This window comes from Mesocricetus auratus, unplaced genomic scaffold, assembly GCF_017639785.1.
Source record: "Mesocricetus auratus isolate SY011 unplaced genomic scaffold, BCM_Maur_2.0 Super-Scaffold_4256, whole genome shotgun sequence".
NCBI classification, from domain to species: domain Eukaryota; kingdom Metazoa; phylum Chordata; class Mammalia; order Rodentia; family Cricetidae; genus Mesocricetus; species Mesocricetus auratus.
The window spans coordinates 95,160,147-95,181,821 of NW_024429182.1; the positions used below are offsets into that span (position 1 = coordinate 95,160,147).

The 21,675-nt window shown below is 36.2% G+C and overlaps 2 protein-coding genes across 2 annotated transcripts; one reads left to right on the plus strand and one right to left on the minus strand.

The window, feature by feature from the left end:
- Positions 1-7,540: 7,540 nt before the first annotated feature.
- LOC101833254 (olfactory receptor 52D1-like) lies at positions 7,541-8,524 on the plus strand. The gene has a single exon (XM_005074087.1). The coding sequence runs from the start codon at positions 7,541-7,543 to the stop codon at positions 8,522-8,524; it is 984 nt and encodes a 327-aa protein (XP_005074144.1).
- A 7,422-nt stretch (positions 8,525-15,946) lies between these two features.
- On the minus strand, positions 15,947-16,876 carry LOC121135220 (olfactory receptor 52J3-like). Its single transcript, XM_040733699.1, is given in 1 exon segment — positions 15,947-16,876. A coding segment is annotated over 1 exon segment (930 nt).
- Positions 16,877-21,675: the final 4,799 nt, after the last annotated feature.

Sequence of the window (21,675 nt, forward strand, 5' to 3'; positions counted from 1 at the left end):
AACTACCATGGATTAAAAACCTCTTTTAAGAGAATGTTAAAATTTACACAGTAAGCACAATAACCTTGTGGGCATAGTAAGAACACACAATGAGGTTGCATTTATCATCATAAGGAAAATGTCTCAGCCTGAGTTCTCTTATAGGAAATAGAAGAGGCAAAGAAAATGGAGTAAAACTATTCAATGGAACCTTGTCATTTGTGACAACATGATTAACCTCATAGGATATTACATTCATTTAATAGTCCAGACATAAAAGACTAATTCTCTCTGGACACATATATGAGGTAAAAAAGTAAACTCATTGAAACATTCAGGCAAAAATGACAATGCTGCCTTTAAGAGGCTGGATGCTGAAAGATGCTGTTATTTAAAAAACTAAAATGAAAATTATGAAGAGTTTTGTTTTATTTTTGAATTAACAATATCTTGAAGTCTAGCTTGGAGTAGCAGTTATTCATTAAAGAGATAAAATCTTCTTTAAGAATTATATGGTGGGTGAAGTCCTTCTGTATATATGTATGTCTTATTGGTTGATAAATAAAGTACTGTTGGCCAATAGGGAAGCAAGATAGGTGGGACTAGGAGAGGTGGAGTATTCTGGGAAACAGAGACACTGTGAGTCACCATGTAGGACCTGAGGTCCGGACCCTTTCTCTGGTAAGAGAAGATCACCTGGAAATACTCAGATTAGCAGTTATGGCATTATAATTAAGTCAGATCTAGTCAACAAGAAACCCCATCAAATGGCCAATAGCCCAACAGCTTCATAATTAATATAGAGTACTGTGGGAAGATTGCTCTTTACAATTATATTTTTCCATTTTGTTATTGCTTGACCAATTACAATTCATGCTACAACTGAATAAGAATATTAATACCCCCCAGAAGCTATAAGAGAACCTTCTGAAACTATGAGTACTTGCTACTATGAAGGAATATTTCAGCTCACTCTGAGATTGATTTGCCTATGATTGTGGCCAAAGGATATGGTGTGTTAAGCAATAGAAGCTTATCATCAAGTTCTTGAAGACAACTAAGAGTAGTGGAAAGAGCCTACACTGTTTGAGGGGCTTTGGGAGCTAGCCCGTCAACGACTCATAGGGAAGTGTATTACACTGAGCTCACTATTTTTCCATACTTTGTGACTTATGGGAAGATTATTATCCAACCATCAAGGGCACCTTCAGCAATGTTCTTTAAGCTTTAGATAGTACTTTTACTAACCTTATTAAATAGAAGGTTCCCATATGGCTGACTTTTTTCATATTCTTGACTGTTATCACTCTCCCTACTCAGCTTTCCTCTTCCCTATTCGCTCACCTCACTCACTGGGTAGATTTTTCTACCCTAGCATCCTCCTACATTTTCTTGAGTATTATGTTCTTCTATTACCACTCCTATTCTCTTATGGACACTTTTTTCATTCTGGCTTTTACCAGAACCCATTATTAGACATACTATTTTTAAAATTCCATAGCTAGGTTCTTGATATATGGGAGAATATGTGAATATGTGAATATTTGTGGTTAATTCTAGGCCAGAATATCTCATACAGTATTTTACAGATACATCCATTTTACTTCAAATTTCGTTCTTCTTTCCCACAGAATAAAACTCCATTGTGCATATGTACCACCTTTTAAATATTCATTCGTTGATTGATGAACATCCAAAGTTGTCCTACTTCTTAGCTACTGTGAGCAGAGTAGTTCAGGTTTCTCTGATTATGGTATTAGGAGTCCTTTTAATTAAGTCCAGGCGTGATACATCTAGATCATTTGGAAGCTCTGTATTTACCCTTGGAGGAAACTCACTATTTAACAACTTTAACACCAGTTATTTTACCACGAAAAATAAACAAAAAGATTCAGCATTCTCCACAACCTTGCTGACAAATATAGTATATTTTTGTGTTCCTTTTTCTGTTTTGTTTTGTTGCTGTTTTAACACAATAGCTACTCTTGTGTAAGATGAATCATCAATGTAATTTTAATTTACATTTCCCTGGTGTTGATAATTTTTAAAGTATTTTTATCAATTTGTTTTTCTTCTTTCCTGAGCAACTATTTTTCTCAACTTTTTATCAAATATTTTGCTTTCTTTGTGTTTCTCTTATGAAATTCTTAGTATGGTCTAACCTTTATTTGTTATATAGCTTGCAAAGATTTCTGCCTAGTCGGTTAGCTATCTATTCACTTATAAATGGTTTCTTTTGAACAAAAGAAGCATTGTAATTTCCTTAAATCCAACTTACTGATCATTGACCTTATTTTCTGAGTAGCTGGAGTTATTTTCAGAATGTTGTTACTTGTGCTTATATCTCTTTTTGATTTAGAACTATTTTTTCTTATAATACATCCTGAACATGATTTCCCCATCTGAATTCCTCCAAGATCATCTCCCAACTTCCCACCATGCCTCCTTTCTCTATCTCTTTGGAAAACACACAGGCAAACAAACAAATCAGAATTTTAAAAAAGAAAAAAGCACAGGTAACACACATACACACACACAAACACACACACACAAACACACACACACACACGCAGACCTCTAAACAAAATCAGAAACCTAATATAGAAGCAAAAAAATTGCCCAAATAAATGTGAGACAAAAATCTACAAAAAAATACCACTGAGTTCATTTTTTTGTTGGCCATCTACTGCTGGGTATAGGGCCGACCTGTGTGGTTAATATATTCAGTGAGACTTCATTGAAGAAAAATAAGTTTTACTTTGTAAGCAGATATCAACTGAAGAAAGTTTCTAGGTTAAAAATGGGAACACATTTCCACTTCGCCCTCTCTGTGCTGGGACCCTGTCTGGTTTGAACTTGTGCAGGCAACCTTCATGTTGCCACAGTCTCTGTGAGTTCATATGTGCTTCAGTCTTACTGTGTCTGGAAGACACCACTTCCTTACTGTCATTTGTCATTTCTGGCTCTTCCAATCTTTTTGCCTTTTCTTTCCCATAGCTCCCTGAGCCCTGAGGGAAGGGGATTGATGAAGACGTCCCATGTAGTGCTGAGTGTTCCAAAGCCTCTAACTCTCTAAAAATTGTCTAGTTGTGGCTCTGTGTGTTGATTCCCATCTACCGCAAGAAGCTTTGTTGATGATGGAAATGATCTCTGGTTGTAGCAGAATATTGTTAGGAGTCATTTTATTGCTGCACTCCTTCAGCAAAACAGTAGTATTTCATTTTCCCCTAGGCCTATTGTCTATATAGTCTCTTTGGATGCAATAAGAAGCTTCCAAAAACGTCAGACAAGAGCTGCGTTTATCTATTTGTATGATGATAAGTGTCTAGAAAGAAATTTCACACTATTTCCATTCATCAAAATAACAACAAAAGGTTCTCCTCTGAGGTACATGACCACCACTGCAATGGGTTCTTGGTCAGGTTTACAGATGTGAATTTCTACCTGAAGAGTAGGACTTAACAAGTCACAATGCCATTAGTTAGCCACCACAATATTTATACCACCACCCCAATGGGTGTGCATTGTCAGTCTGGTTAATATTGTAGTTAGTGGGGCTCATGTCCAGGTAAACATGTTTCATGACTGTTCTTCCCTAGGTGACTGTATAGCACCTTTGACACAGGGTTAAGTTACCAAGATGAAAGAGGTTGCCAAGTCAGCACCTGATTGACTTCTCCATGTTCTGTGATCAATATATGTGCTCTTTCCAACAATAGAGCTGTATGTTGATTTTAGGATTGCTGGGATCCCTGATTCATGACCACCAACTTGAACAGAATTATCTAACAAGTGACATTGGATTTTTTTTTACTGCCTAAGCAAACAGTGGCTGCAGTTTTAAGTGGGATGGCAGCAGCCAGGCTGGAAGAAGGGAGATTGGCTTTGGGTCCTGTGTATACAGTGAAGGCAGTTGGCGTCCGGGCTGTAAATCACTTGGAACCGGAGGATGTCATTGGAATTTTTGTTCGGTGCTTTAAGACTAGTCCATTTCAGGATGTTCCCTTCAGAGTTTCAATTTGACAACCTAACACTTAGTACAAGTGACTCCATAATAGCTTGGAGTGTCATCCTGTTACTTGAAGGCGAGGATGTAATGAAAACCACATCTCAAGCCCCTTTCTTTCTACTTCCGTCTGAGGCCATGCCCAAGGAGGCGTGGCCACCATTATAAGTTCACTGACAAGACACCTACAGTAAAGTTTACATAAAACTTTCTTTCCATGCATTCCTCACACACTATACGTAGATATAAGGATTCCCAGGCAGATGCCATGTATATATGGAGAAACTTCATTCTCTTTAGAGACTGTAGTGATGGTTTAACATATAACTCCTGTCATAAAGCCCTGCAACTTATTATGTATGAAACTTGTCTTACCAAGCACAAGACAAGTTCTGGCTCTTGGGACACTTTGTGATCTCAGCACTATATTGATGGAGTGTTTATAAGGAGATGTAGGAAGAGAGGAAATTAGACAGACTAACATTTTACAGGGTAATTTTGTTTATGAGATTTAAAATTAGAATTTAAAAAACTTACTTTGCCAAATCTCTTCTGAGAAAATATATATTAGGGCACTCAAATTTTGAAAGTGCTTTGAATAAGCCACAATTTTTTTTGATTACAGTTATGTTTTACGGACTATATATACTTAAATATGGAATCTCTGAATCATGAGAATTAATTAGTTATATATGTGTGTGTGCATAATGTGCTCATAAATATTTAACACATATATGAAGAATACAATGCCATGCAACAATAAATTTATATAATTCCCAGTTTTATATCTAAGAAAACTAGCAAGGTTGACCTTAACATGGCAAGCTTTTTATCAACTTAACAGAGACAACAATAACCTGGGAAGGGATTATGACTCAGGCTGGTTTAGGTATGTCTGCAATGCATTATCTTTATTAAGGTAATTGATGTGGGAACCCTGCCCAATGTGTGTTGCACCATTCCCTGGGAAAGGGCTCATGAACTATAAAATGTTAGAAAAATAGAGCTGAGAACAAAAAAGCAAGGAAGCATGCATGCGTCTCCTTATCTCCTCTTGAGTAGATGTGATGTGATTGTGTCAGCTGATATAAACACCTTCTCCCCAAAGGTGCTTTTTTGTCAGGATACTTTATCATGACAACAGAAGTGAAACGAGAGCCCCACTTTTATTTTCAAAATGCTGAGTCTTCATATTTTCTTTTCATGTTTACTTAAAATTAAATATTGAGATTCAAACAATTAAAAAGTGCTGCTGATGGGGAGGTTGCAGAGATGGAGGAGGTCTCCCTGTCCACTCAGCTTTCTAGACTCTCCTGTTAATAGGATGTGACTCCAAAGATCTTAAATTTGTCTCTGATCTCAAATCTCCAACTTCCAATCTTTTGTATTGCTTTTTCTTGATTTCATGAGGAAATCATCACTATTTCTTGGCCCTGGGAACTTGAAGCAACTGATAATTGTCCATAACTGGATTCAGTCGTGACACACAGTAACCAATGGAAGAAACTACAGCCTATGTAAGGATGTGCATCTTGATGCTTGAAGAATTGGTAATGAGGTAATGAATACACAGTAGCTCTCATTATATGATAAAGTAGGGATACATGGAAGTTCCAGGACTCTACTCAAAGCAAGCAGTCATTTATGTCAGATTCTATAAGATTTCTTGGGGCAATTGATCCCAGATGTTTTTGTGTTAACTGTAAAGAATACATGTACCTTATAAGAAAGAAGTACATACATTAATCTTAATTATAGAATTGAAAATTTCTTCTCAGCTAAGTTTTCAGATTTGCATTATGGTCTAGTTTGACAAGGAAAATATTAGATTTGGAGGAGCTTCTTCATATAATGAAAAAATAGTATAGTATGTGAGCTACAATCCAGATTTATCACTTACCAGGTTTCTAAAGTGGTAAAGTGACTATGACTCTCCACAGCAAGAAGGTATACCAGATTTATGAGTTAATACATGTGATATTTTCAGAACAAATGTCTTATCAATAGCTAACAGGATTAGAAACATAGGATAATATGTAATTAAATGACATTCCAAGTATTTTTCTTTATATTCTTTTTCTAACTATATGACACAGTTTAGAAATTTCATTAATTGAAATTACAAACCTGCCTTGACCTAGCTATTCAACTATTTCTATAACTAAAAAGGAATTTCAATCTCAAAGCTCTCTGAATGTCACATAGTAGAAGTGAGCACATACTTTGTGTTTAAAATTTAAAATAAACAATGAATCTAACATTTGATAGACACACAGTCTGTAATACATATTGTAAGTCTGATTTTTTGGATACTGTTAATAGGCATGATCATAAACAACCCATAATACAAGACTATCTGTATTAGTAAATACTTTAGGAGCAGTATCAATGGTATTTCTAAGTATAAGAGAAAAATAATTTATGTATTATAAGACTGATACAACTTACAGGTTGTGTTTTAATAATAGGTTAAAAATTAAACAAGTGAAATCATTAATTTCCAGCACAATTCTGGAGTTGAGTATCAGAGAACAAAAACATACTAGGCAAGAAAAATTTATGAACTGAAGGTTTGATGAAGAATACCTGATCTATTAACTTGGCTAAGGAGAGTTTGTTTTTAAGGAGAGCATGTTTGACTCATAGATAAATTAAAAGAAGTTTCAATAGCCAAAATAATGTTATAAACAATTTATTGCAAAAACTGCCTAGTAAATTAAAAGGAAAGTACAATAAAGTTATCATGAATAACACCTTGCTTTGCTTATCTCCTAATATATATATTTTTTCTGATACATATATATGTATATTGCTGTTATCTCAAATGGTTCTCAGCTAGTCTTGCAAAGTGTGCATGGTCGTTCATCCACTGCTATTGTTGGGCTTTCAAATATATTGGTATCCCTGTATCATAGATACGTGTACGGGGTCATTTGAAATTTCTCTAAAGTATTGTCACTAAAATTTATTTTTTAATAGACATAAAAGCAAAGAAAGGAAAACAATCCCCATCTAGTCCTTCATGGAATAGTTTTCTTATTAATATGTTCTACTCTTTTATACCATAACATACACATTCTTCAGTTTTCAATCAGTATCAAATTCTTTCCAATGAAGGATAATAGAAATTCCAAACATTTAAATCTCTATTTTAGTACTCCAATGTCTTCTTCATTTGTATTTGCACATCAATAATATGACAAATTGGAAATTCATATAGTAATGAAAATAAGAACATTAATACATAACTAGAAATTATGAAAGTTGTTCTCTGTGTGGTTACAGAGAACAAAGAGTTCAGGGCATACCACTAGAACAAGAATTTTCATGAAGATATCATTACACATATCAACTATTTCTGAATTGAGTAGTAAGTTTTCAAAGGCAGAGTAATGCTGTAATTATAGCTGATTATTTTATGCCATAAAATAACTTTCTGCTATACATTTAAAGGTACAGTAATTCCTTCAGTAAAAAAAGTACTCCCTGTACATTTTAAGTAATGAGAAGTTTCAAATTTAGAAATCATTTTTGCTCCTTTTATAGAAAACATCCATGAAAAAGAAGCTAAGACATCTGACATTTGTTATGTCTGTCTATAATAAGTCTGATGTTCATCCTTCAACCTTCGTTCTTATTGGTATTCCTGGGTTGGAGACATCACACATGTGGATTTTCATTCCTTTTTGTGTGGTCTACATTTTAGCATTAGTGGGAAACTGTTCTCTTCTGTTCATCATCAAGACAGACTCCAGCCTCCATGAACCAATGTACCTCTTCCTCTGCATGTTAGCAGTGGCTGACCTTGTGGTATGCACCACAGCTGTTCCCAAACTTCTCAGCCTCTTCTGGTTTCATGATGGAGAGATTTCCTTTGAAGCTTGCCTCACTCAGATCTTCCTAATCCATGCATTCTCAACCATGGAGTCAGGCTTTTTCTTGGCCATGGCATTTGACCGTTACATAGCTATTTGTAACCCATTAAGACACTCAACTATTTTGACACACACTGTAACTGGAAGGATAGGTCTAGCTGTTGTACTTCGGGGAATAGCCCTTCTAAGTCCTCATCCTTTCTTGCTAAATTGGCTTCCCTATTGCAAGACTAATATAATCTCCCATACATACTGTGAGTTCATGGCCCTCATCAAGATTGCCTGTGCTGATACGAGCATTCGCAGAGCTTACAGCCTCGTTGTTGCCTTCCTCACTGGAGGGGTGGACTTCATATTGATCATTTGTTCTTATGTCTTCATACTCAACACTGTTTTCCATCTTCCTTCCAAAGATGCCAGACTCAAGACTCTGGGCACCTGTGGCTCACATGTTTGTGTCATCTTAGTATCATATACCCCTGCTTTCTTCTCCTTCCTCACCCACAGGTTTGGACATAAAGTGACGCCCCAAGTGCACATATTTGTGGCCAACATCTATCTTCTTGTACCACCCATGGTGAACCCCATTATTTATGGTGTAAGGACCAAGAACATAAGAAAGAGATTTCTCAGAGTGTTTAGGTTTTCAAAGCTTACCACCTGAATTGGTTTTATTGATGAGTGAAACCTAAATACATTCTTTTGCCTGATTTAGGACATGAGTTTATTTTCTTCAATTTTAAATTTTTTAGTAAGATTGCTAAGGGTTTTCAGTGGAAAGTGACTTACAAAGGCATAATTGTTTGCTAAAAATAGATGCCATTGTAGGTTTCCTGTGAATTTCAGACCTGCTTCCAAAACAAGGGACAACTGCTCTATAATGATGCTCTAAGCATTATCCTATAAATAATTATGTAAATTTAATTATTTTCATTGTAATTCATGGCATTTAAACATTTCATTTAACATAATGCCTGTATTCTCATTTACAGAAAAATGATTCTGAATTTGTGTGGAAATTTTAGAAAATTATAGAAAAATTATAGAAAAGCAGAAATCTTTGAGAACATCTTACTTTGAACATACCCTTCACTAGTCATTTTGACAACACTATATAGTTCTTCTTAGCCTGTTGCAATTAATTCTTATTTACTCCAATATAATTCTCTCACTTCTTTTTTGAGAGGATCTTATTTGTCATCCATCCTTAATGTAAACCCACAAAACGTTGTCTGTCAGTCATTTGTTCTGGGAAGTTTCTAACCTTTTAAAAGATAATGAAATGTAGTTTTAATTGAAATTTAGACAACATTGATAACATTTGGATTTTTTTCAATATTTTATTTATTTATTGTGTATATAGCCTTCTGCCTGCATGCCAGCAGAGGGCACCAGATCTCATACAAGGTGGTTGTGAGCCACCATGTGGTTCCCGGGAATTGAACTCAGGACCTCTGGAAAAACAGTCAGTGCTCTTAACCGCTGAGCCATCTCTCCAGCCCTCAACATTTGGATTTTTTAGTAAAAAGTATTCTGAGGTTCCATTCCTTATCATTTGGTTTCCTGAATTATTGATAATGATATATTTTTTGAGGATTGGCTAACACCCAACTTTCTAAAAACATTCATGGTAATTTATGAATAATAAAACTATTCACAACAACCAAATATTTAGTCATATTGACAACTAACCTTCATGATACTGAAGATATATGTTTTAAAATAGTAGCAATCTTCTAGTTAGAGAACATAGATGTAGTGACAGCCATTATGAAACAGATGTGATTCTAAGGCAAACACTTTATCAAAATATTGTTTATTCAAAACAAACAACAAACAAATGCAATATGGCATATAATATAAGAAAGAAAATAGAGACCAATGTGGGTATATTAAGAGTGAGAGTGAGAGGAATTTCATACATGGATGTTTCACCATTTGAATCACATTAAATTTTTTTTTGTCTTGCAACAGTCACGACATATGTTTTAATCCTGAAATTCCACTTTTAGAATATCTAGTTAAGATGACCACGTGGGTGGTGAACTATTTGCCAAAATGTTGCATGCAACAAGACAAAGTAAATGGCTCATGTCCCGTGAGAGGGAAAGGTTTGTTCATAGTGGGATACTTATTCAGTAAAATGTTATAGAACCATCAAATCATATTCCAAAGAAAGAGTATTGAATTATTTAAGATGATAGAGTATAAAGTTAATTGAAAGAAAAAGCAAAGGAGAAATCAGTACAGGCTGTATATTTTCTGATATTTTTAATGCACACACTAGACAAGTACTGGATGCTTACAAAACACTGGATAATCTGTGGTTATGGTTCATACAAATAAGTGTGTTATGTACTTTCACAAAACAGGCCTGGATTATAATTATTCTAAAGTTTTCATTTATTTAAATACTATTTATTTAGGTGAATGAGTGAGTATGTGTGCATGTGTTTGTGTGTGCTTGTGTGAGTCCATGTGCACTATGAATCACATTAAATTTTTGTTTGTTTTATCACAAACAACTTGAACAAATTGCATTATTTCTCCAGTATGCCCTTCAACTCGCATATTGAGAATATTTAAATGTTAACAACTTTGTTATCCATTCTCTTGAAAGTTTACTGTTTATCCTCATTCCAAATAAATACTTTTCTAGTGAAACAATGCTATCATAGCAGTTATCACATCTCTTAGCTTTGGAAGCCATCACTATATACCTCACAACTACATTATTGCTTAGAAACCCTTTGTTGCTAGACAAGTTCTTATTAATTTGTGAGTAATTATCTTTGTTGTTTAACTGCTGTTGAAACATGAGCTTGCCTTTGGTATTTGGTTGTTTCTCATGGGTGACTTTGACTAACAATCTGTTAAATGATGGAAGTTAGACACAGAAAACCCCTTTATAGCATGAGTGTGCAAATAATTCACTAGAAACGACACACCTACTTTGGAATCAAGTTCTAATGCCTATGTTTTTAATATGTAACATTCTGCGTCTTAAAGCTCAAACTCATACTATATATAAGCGGGGGTTATCTGTGGTGCAAGAACAAAGGGAAAGATCTCCGCTGAGAAAGATCATTTGACCAACCAGCTCACATATTATAGACAAAGTAAACACAGAGGAAGGTGAAGTATGTGATTCATTCACATCCAACAAGAGGATGCTGATATCATGAGTAACAACTCATATATTAAAGTAATTGAATGGGAATAAAGTATCTTGATGGTAAACTTCCAACCCAAATGTGACCCTGGTGAATTTACCAAATGTTCAACCAATTCAACAAACATTTGTCAACATACAGACATGGACTAAACATCTTAACCTCATTCAAAATGTGACTAGGATACTAAGAGATAGAGCTACTTTTGTGACTAGGACAAAAGCATTAAAGGATGATTTTAATGTCACAGTAAGTCCAGAAAAGTCACTTTTGTAACAGATGCTGTATATTTTCCATTGAATTTCATGTTAAAGGTGCCATATTTACTAATAGTAATTTCCTTTGTTGGTGATACAATAAGGTTTTTTAAAATAATAGAATATAGGTAGTTTATTTTCCTTGAATTCAGCTCTTTAAAACTAGAGTATTGAAAGATGGCCTGAAATGAGCACAGTGAAGTCAATCTCACTCTAATCTTAAACTGTAAAATGTGACAAAATTTCTATGAACTTCATCATATGAGTCTAACTAATTTTGATATTCTGTTTAATAGACACTGATCAAGTTTTTCAGCATATACTTAACAAATGGTATGCTGAGATTGGCTGCAAGAGAAAAAACTAGGGAAAGTCTCTACTTCATTACCTTAAGATTGTGGTTCAATTTTGCACCATTGGCTACAACAATTCAAAGTATCAGGGATCTAGATTAATAAAATATGAATGAGACAAAATATTTCTAATATTATTTAAATGTAAAAAGAGATTCCAGAAATGTTTAGTCTTAAATTACTGAAGAATACTTTAAGTAGTGATAATTTACTATGTGGATGGGACATGATTCTAAGTAAATAAATATCATTATGATTTTTTATGGGTGATGGTTTTTTTTGGTTTTTTTTTAATTTTATTTTCCAGTTTAAATTTAGATAAGAAACAAGGTTGCTTCACAAGTCAGTTCCAGGTCCCTCTCCCTTTCCCTCCCCTCCTCCTGTGCCCTCCCCCCAATACCCCCCCCATTATCCCCTCATTCCCCCAGGGAGGGTGAGGCCTTCCATGGGGGTGTCCATAGTCTGTCATTTCATATAGGGCAGGGCCTAGACACTTCCCCAAGAGTTCAGGGTGAGAGTGCACCTCACATTGTTCTATGGGAGTCCAAAGTCCATGTGTATACTTGGGATGGGTACTGATCTACTGCCCAAGGCTCAATAGATTACCTAGGCCTCCTCACTGACACCCAGATTCAGGGGGTCTTGATCAGTCCCATGCTGTATTCCCAGGCGGTGTTTTTAAATTATACAAACACTATAAGTTTCAAGTAACAATAGGGCAGCAAAATAGGATTTCCTAAATCAATTTTGGATGTGAGTGAGTAGACACCCTCCTGGTTAACCTTCTAAAAGCATTTACAACCCATAGATGTTGCCTTTATTCCTTCTTTTGTTTTGTTTTATTTATCATTAGTTTTATTTTCTCTTCTTTCCTGAGAAAATCTATTGAGTTGTAGCCCAAAGGGGAGTGGAAATAATTATGCAGCGAAGTTTTCCAGGATATCATGGATCTATATTTATCAGGCTTCACAGCACTGGACTTACAGACATGTATGATCAACTCTTGCTTCATAGTTAACTTCCAGTCTCTATTTCTAATCTCTACATTCCTGATAGTTAGGCCAAAGAGGTACCCTGAGTGACATTTTATCAGCAAATCTATCTATATATTTTCTTCTCTCTCTTTAATGTGGAAGGCACAAATGCCTTTTCCTTACTGACTCAATAAGAGGGCTTTCTATTTCTTTTGAGATTTTCTTTTATTGAAAATAATTTTTCATACAACATTCGTAGTGCAGTTTTCTCTTCCACAGCTCCTCCAGCATCCTCCCAACTGATGTTCTCCCATCTGAATCCTCAGTCTTTCTGTCTTTCCTTAGGAAAAAACAGGAATAATGCTAATAATAATAACAATAATAAAATCAGAGAACTGAAAGAAAATAAATTGAAATGGGAATAAAACAAATAAACAGAAGAAAAAGAGACAAACAGCTAGCACAAGAAACATATATAGACACAGAGACACATGCTAGCACATAGATGAATCCCATAAAATGGAAGCCATAAAATATACACAAAATACCTCTAAGGTAAAACAATATTAATAATGACAATTAATTTAAACATAAAAAAACTAAAAATAAATTTCCTGACTAAACATTATGAGACAAAGAACCTTCAAATATATCACTGAGTTATTTTTGTAATGGTCCTCTGAGTAGTTAGTATCCTCAGTGAGACTCTGTTAAAGAAAACTAAATTTTCTTTTGGGAATGGTTATATCATGGATTTAGCTTCTAGTTAGAAATGGGGATTTGTACCCACTTCTCTGTCAGTACTGGAATCCCATCTGGCTCAGGACAGTGCAGTCCTTGTACATGTTGCCACAGTCTTATGAGTTTATATGTAAATTGATCCTCCTGTATTCATAAGGCCTTATTTCTTTGATGGTCTCAATCCCCTCTGGGTCTTCCAACTTTCCTTCCTTCTCGTCTTCAATGTTTCGTGAGCCCTGAAGTGAGGGATTTTATGGAGACTTCCCATTTAGGACTGAGTATTCCAAAATCTCTCAAAATTTCTAGCATTGTCTGGCTGTGGGTTTCTATAGTTGTGTCCATCTACTGTATAAGGAAGCTTTTCTTATGATGGCTAAGCAAGGCATTAATCTATGAGTATAGTAGAATGTCATTAGGAGTCATTTTATTGATTCATTTATTTAGCAGAACAGTACTATTTGGTTTTTCCCGTTGTGTCCCTAGTCAATCTCGTATCAGGTTCTTAGCCACCTGGGCAATGTCAAGGATGAATTCAATCTCAAGGAGTTGTTGATTATTCCCACAGATTTTATGCCACTATTGTAGTAGAATGTCTTGCAAGTAGGTCATAATTCTATAACAAGGATTTGCAGCTGTGTTGATGTTTACACTTCTCCTTTGGTAGTGTAAGGATGCAGGCATTATGCTGACCACAGAATTTACTTAGGTGGTACTCTGGTCTGCCCAGCATTCCATAACTACTAGTTCACATGCAGGTGCAAATGACCCCTCTAAAAACAGACCACCATTGCCCACTTACAACCCCTTTCCCACTTTCTTTCCCTCTCTCTATCATGTTGTTCCCCTGGGGCAGACAGGACTTTTCCTGTCTCCCTCCTCTCTTCTGCCCTGTCTCAGTCTCTGCATCTCTTTACCTCTGCTCTTCCCCCCTCTTCCCTTTCTATTAAAACCCCTTACTAAGACTATCTGCCTGACACATTTGTCCCCTGCCTTATCTGCCATGGAATTTGCCAAGGTTCCCCTTTATCAGTAGTAAGCATATTATCTTCCAGTACCATGAACACTAGAATAAAGGCTCTAATTACTCACCAGCTCAACTTCTCTGTGTTCAATGGTTTTTATAGGTGTTATCTTCAGCAATAGGAACTTGTCATTAGTTTGTGGAAAGCAACCAATGTAAAATTTTAAAAGTAGGCTCCAATATTGTTCTGCTTCTGAAGGGCTTTAAAAACAGAAAATAGCCTTCCAGTGGTTGGTGGTGGCATATAGTTGGAGAGTGACTGTGTGTTAAGTAATTGTTGGTAGAGTGTTGCAGACTGACTATGTGCATTAAGTGGTTGTTAGTGGTATATTTGGATAAAATAATAAAAAACAGAAAATAATAGAAAAGATGAACATTTGAGTGGAAAAGTAGGTTGAGATGGATATGGGAAGAGGTGGAAGGATACGGTGATAAAGGTTATTTGTATAAACGTCTCAAAAACTAATAAAATGCTATTCTAAAAGATTTAATCTATGTAATTAAAAAAACAAATGATCTAACAAAAGTCCATGCTTGTTCTCAGACTAAATATTTTTGCTTGGCAAAATCACACTCAAGATTTTGCCACTAAAACAGAAGAGAGTTACTGTGTCAGGTCATTGTTAAAGGCAACATTGCATATGCCTTAATAAGTGCTCTCTTGGACATGAGTAAGTGTAGGATTGTGCACTTTTCCCCCTAGCAGCAGTTTCCCTTATGTTTTCATTTGACTTTTTAGTTTCAAATGCATAAAAGTATGAAGATGTAATTTGATTTATTTAGTCACGTATTTCATTTCTAGGCTTTGACTTTGTTGGCAAATCACTTGAAAACCCCCTTTAGCCTCATGTAAAAAGTGATTATTCTCAGCTTCTCCTCTTCTTTCTTAAACAGAATGAGAACTATTTCACAGACTCATGAAAAGGCACCTTGGATATTGTAAAAGAGTACTATAAGATCAAAAAGTAAATTGAAAAAGCAAGACTAGCTACAGTGCTAAGCAATTACAAGGAGCTAATGCAGAATAGTTAAACATACATTGCTAGGAGCTTTGTGGTAAATGTTCTTGAAAATAAGAGTTTGCTTTGTCTATTAATATACTGAGTCTTGTATAATTGGCAGATTATTAAAATATAAACTACCAATTTAGTGATAATTGTTTTGTACACAAGGCAGTGGCTTTAGAGGAATATTCAGTAACACAGTGTTAACAGAGGCAAATAGTTTTGAGTTTTGAATCTTAGTTTATCTTTCAATATTAATGCAAATGAAAGAAAGGTCTACAAGCATACAGGAATGGAAGAAAATAGAAAAGGAACACAGAGCTCTTAATAAGTCCACATAAACAATTTCTACATACTCTTGTATAAGAACAATCTGTACAAGCTAGTCTAACCATATGTCGACTTGGAGATATGATGAAGTTTCTACAGGAATATGTTATAATCTACAGGCTGAGCCAAGCCATCTACTCTTGCAAACTGGTAGCTCACATCAAGTTATAGGGACTATTCACAGAAACAAGAATATGAGTCTTCCTAGGTGGATCAAACAATATGAGAGAATCTTACCTTTTAGTAAATACATGAAGAACTCGTTCTCTTATCTGCTTTGTTCTCACACCATAAATGATGGGGTTAAGTGAGGGAGGAATGACCAAATATAGGTTTGCAACAAGAATGTGAATATAGTGTGGTATGTTCTGTCCAAATCGATGAGTGAGGAAAGAGAAGACTGATGGGATATAAAAAACACAGAGAACAGCAACATGGGAACCACATGTGCTCAGGGCTTTTAACCGTGCATGCTGAGATGGGAGTCTGAACACAGAACGGAGAATGTATCCATATGAGATGCCAATAAGCACAAGGTTCAAAAGAAATAAAGAAACCACAAAAAGGCCATACACTGCATTGATATGAATGTTTCCGCAGGACAATTTTGCAATGCCCATGTGTTCACAGTAAGAATGTGCTATCATATGAGCTTGACAAAATGGTAGGCGGTAAATGAGATAGATCATTGGACATATTAACAAGGCTGAACAAATAACAACACATATGCTAATGCCCAGCAGCACCCTAGATGTCAAAATGGTTGTGTAGTGGAGTGGAGCAGAGATGGCTATATAACGGTCAAAAGCCATGGCCATGAGAACCTCAGCCTCCATGCCAGTGAAGGCATGGATCAAAAACATCTGAGCCACACAGGCACCAAAGTATATTTCATGGGCATACTTGGCTCAGAGCATACGTGGCTCAGAGGCTGTAGAAAGGGCAAGATCAACTGAAGAAAGGATGGCCAGAAAGTAGAACATGGGCTCTCGGAGAGAACGGTCTGTCTTGATAACTACCAGAATGGTGGTATTTCCCATTAGGGCCAGAAGATAAATACAGCAGAAAGGCAGGGAGATCCAGGAATGTATTTCCTCCAGACCTGGGATCCCAATGAGGAAAAATGTGACTGGGTGGGTAATGCTCCGGTTTTGGGTTGCCATATTACACTGGTCAGAAGAGGTAAAGCTCTTCCTCCTGTTAGCAAAAAATGAGGGAAACACGCACGCGCGCGCACACACACACACACACACACACACACACACACACACACAAATGAGAGAGAGAAAAGACAGGGAAAGGCAGAGACAGAGACAGGCACACACACACATGCAAGCATGGACACACACACACACACACACAGAGAGAGAGAGAGAGAGAGAGAGAGAGAGAGAGAGAGAGAGAGAGAGAGAGAGAGAGAGAGAGAACACAAAATAATAAGAAATTGATAACAGAACCGAGATGGAGAAGTTAGCGCAACTGTTAACGAAAGGTACAGAGTTGAATTCACTTACTATGTTATACAGACTGTTGTAGCAGATTTTGTGCTCACTCATCTCTTTAGACATCTGAATAATTCTCACCATGTTCGTATTGCAGGTTTTCATTTACCTCTGAGCATAGGCATTATGGTGAACTCAATGCAGATTTGTAATAATGAGACTGCTCTTCTTCCTTTGAAAATATTTGCAGAATGTGATTTAACTGGAATCCTCTCTGCTGCAGGACTTAATAGAGGGAAAGAGAATACACTACCAAGGAAGTAACAAATGCAATAAGCAAAGTAAATCAATCATGGATTCAGAATATAAATTCTGACTTCTCTGTATGGACCATTATAGAGTCACATGAGGAAGGATCTTAGACTGTACTTTCATATGTTTCTGTCAGTACTGACTTATCTACTCATCAGACATCAGCAGCAGATTCATTGCAGTCTACTGCAAAACCTCCAACAGAATACTACTTAAACTCCTTTCTGAGAAGTACCCAAAATATGAATTTATGTTGTATTTCAAGCACAGTAAGGATTTTCTAAAAATGTATCCAAGTGAGACTTAGCTGTGGGACAGAATCCTCAGAGACAGCTTATGTAATCCTAGATCCTACCCTGGAAGCAGAACAACAATGACTAATCCCCATCCTGAAAAAAGCAATATTCATTAAAGTTCATTTTCTTATTTGTATTTTATAGTATTCCCTATCATAAAATACTAAGAATAAAATGAGATAACATTAGCAATGAAGATAAAATGGTAACTTATAGCTATGACCCCATGTTGGAGTATTTGTGTATTTGTGTGAATATGTGTATGTTTATAGATACATGGATATGGAGTTCAGGGTTTACCAGGTAATAATATAATATATTACAATTTTACTCCAGAAGAATATAGAAGTGAAATTCTAAGACTTTGGTATCTCACTGACCCCAGAAGACCACAGTAGAAATTCCATGAAATTCAATTCCATAACTATATCTGTACGAGCCCTTGTTAGTTTACACTCATAAACATATTTAACCTCTTTTACCTAACAATTAAACAAAATTTCAACCAATTTACTTAAAAGATCAGATTTGCTACCTGTTCTACACACAGATCCATTCTTTCTATGCCACATTCAAGTTCTCTACACAGCCAGATATCACAGTTTTCATCAAGGTCTAGCCCAGTGAGTCTCCTTCATAGCCCTCCAAATATATGTCCCTCTATATACTGCCAGATTTATACTGCTTCTCACATCTAGTGCCCTGTACTAGTCTAGCCACCATTGAATACACCATTTCTAAGTTTCAGTCATGATACTTCCCATCAAACAGAAAAAGGGCAGGCCCTTTCTAAGTCACAGCTGCTCCTTCTACCATACCAGATCTACATTCATGCTACAGTTTTTGACCATGAAACACATACTGCACACCACTCCTCTCTGTCCATTTGCCCTAATTCCACACAAGCCATACCCAACCTCTAGGCCTACCCTACCTGTATATTCTCTATTCTGCCCCATACTACCCTATATATATATCAGATTTATAGTTAATAAGAGAAGTCACATGCACAGATATGATTGCAAGATTACAATGTGAAATATCAATCCAGTACCTTCTCTTCAAAATCAACCAGTCCTATAGAAATGGTTACAAACGAGAATTACCTAAATGAACCCCAGGACATAGAATGTTAAAAAATCATGAACTTCTTCAAAGAATTCAAGGATATCAAAGAAGACACAAAGAAACATGTCAATGAAATTAAGAAGGCAGAACATTAGGAGAATAAATTCCTGAGAGGTACCCAGGAAAAGACAAACATGAGGATGGTTGAAATGCCAAAGACAATCCTGGATTTGAGAATGAAATTCAATAAGGTGACAGAAACAATGAATGTGACTCTAACTGAAATAAAGATGGAATTGAAAAACTCAAACATTCAACTAGGAAACTCAAAGGGATCTTCTAAAATCAGGAACAAGACTAGGTTGTCCACTATCTCCATATTTTTTCAATATTGTACTTAAAGTTCTAGCTAGAACAAAAAGATAACAAAAGGAGATCAAGGGGAAAGGAAGAAGTCAAACTTTCACTATTTGCAGATGATATAATAGTTTATATAAGTAACCCGAAAAACTCTACCCGGGAATTCCAACAGCTGATAAACACCTTCAGCAAAGTAGCAGGATACAAGATTAGCTAAAAAAAATCAGTTCTACTATATACAGATGATAAATGGTCTGAGAAAGAAATCAGAGAAACATCACCGTTTACATAGCCACAAACAACATAAAATACCTTGGGGAGGGAAAGGGAGAGGGACCTGGAACTGACTTGTGAAGCAACCTTGTTTCTTATCTAAATTTAAACTGAGTAACCGTAACCAAACAAGTGAAATACCTGTATCGAAAGATTTTTGAGTCTTTAAAGAAAGAAATTAAAGAAGACACCAGGAAATGGAAAGATCTCCCATATTCTTGGATAGGTAGAATCAACATAGTAAAAATGGCAATCTTGTCAAAAGCAATCTACAGATTCAATGCAATCCCCACCAAAATACTGGCACAATTATTCACAGACTTTGAAAAAACAGTTCTCAACTTCATATGGCAAAACAAAAGAACCAGTATAGCCAAAACAACCCTGTACAATAAAGGAATTTCTGGAGTCATCACCATGCCTGACTTCAAGATCTATTATAGAGCTATAGTCCTGAAAACAGCTAGGTATTGGCACAAAAATAGATACGTGGACCAATGGAATCAAATTGAAAACCCTGATATTAACACACACACCTAAGAACACCTGATTTTTGACAAAGAAGCTAAAATTATACAATGAAAAAAAGAAAGCGTCTTCAACAAGTTATGCTGACATAACTAGATGCTGGCATGTAGAAGACTGAAGATAGTTCCAATTCTATTGCCATGTAACAAACTTAAGTCCAAATGGATCAAAGACGTCAATATAAATCCAGCCACACTGAAGCTGTTAGAAGAGAAAGTGGAAGGTATCCTTGAACGAATTGGTACAGGAGATCACTTCCTGAACATAACACCAGTAGAAAAGACACTGAGATCAACAATTAATAAATGGGACCTCCTGAAACTGAGAAACTTCTGTAAGGCAAAGGACACAGTCAAGAAAAAGACAAAATGGCATCCCATAAAATGGGAAAACATCTTCTCCAAGCCCACATCTGACAAAGGGCTAATCTCTAAAATGTACAAAGAACTCAAGAACCAAGTCTCCAAAACGCCAAATAAACCAGTTAAAAAGTTGGGTACAGAATTAGAGAATTCTCAATAAAAGAGTCTAAAAAGGCTGATAGACACTTAAGAAAATGTAAACATCCTTAGCCATCAGGGAAATGCAAATCTAAACAACTCTGAGATACCATCTTACTCCTGTCAGAATGGCTAAAACCAAAAACACCAAGGACAGTTTATGCTGGAGAGAATGTGGAGAAAGGGGAACACTCCTCCACTTCTGGTGGGAGTGTCAACTCGTACAGCTACTTTGGAAGCCAGTATGGAGGTTCCTCAGGAAAAAATGAGAATCAGTCTACCACAAGATCCAGCAAATCCACTCTTAGGTATATACCCAAATGATGAACATTCATACAACAAGGACATCTGTTCATGAATGTTCATAGCAGCATTATTTGTAATAGCCAGAACCTGGAAACAACCTAAATGCCCCTCAACTGAAGAATGGATAGAGAAAATGTGGTACATTTACACAATGGAGTACTACTCAGAAGAAAAAAAAAACAATGGAATCTTGAAATTCTCAGGCAAGTGGATGGCACTAGAAGAAACCATCCTGAGTGAGGTAATCCAATCACAAAAAGACGAACATGGTATGTACTTACTCCTATATGGATTGTATACATAGAGCAAATGATTACAAGTCTACATTTCACACTGCCAGAGAAAGTAGGAAACAAGGAGAACTTTAAGAGAGACATGCATGGAGAAGGAGAAAGGGACAAGGTCCCCTGAGTAAATTGGGAGCATGGGGGAGAGAGGAGCAGGAGCTAGGAGAAAGTGAAGCGGGGAAGAGGAGGGGGGAAGAGGACATGAGGGAGCATGAAGGTTGAGTCAGGAGAAGAATAGAGGAGAGCAAGAAAAGAGATACCATAATTGAGGGAGCCATTATAGGTTAAAGAGAAATGTGGCACTAGGGAAATGTCCAGATATCTACAAGGATGACACCAACTAACAATCTAAGCAATAGTGGAGAGGCTACCTTAAATTCCCTTCCCCAATAATGAGATTGATGACTACTCATCCTAGAGCCTTCATCCTGCAGCTGATGGAAGCTGAAGTGGGCACCCACAGCAAAACACTGAACCGAACTTCTAGAATCCAGTTGCAGAGAGGGAGGTGTGATGAGCAAAGGTGTCAAGACCAAGCTGTTGAAACCCTCAGAAGCAGCTGACCTGAACAAGGAGGAGCTCATGGACCC

Bases quoted from the DNA above. Each gene is read 5' to 3' on its own strand.
- LOC101833254 (XM_005074087.1), top strand. From the start codon at position 7,541: ATGAAAAAGAAGCTAAGACATCTGACATTTGTTATGTCTGTCTATAAT.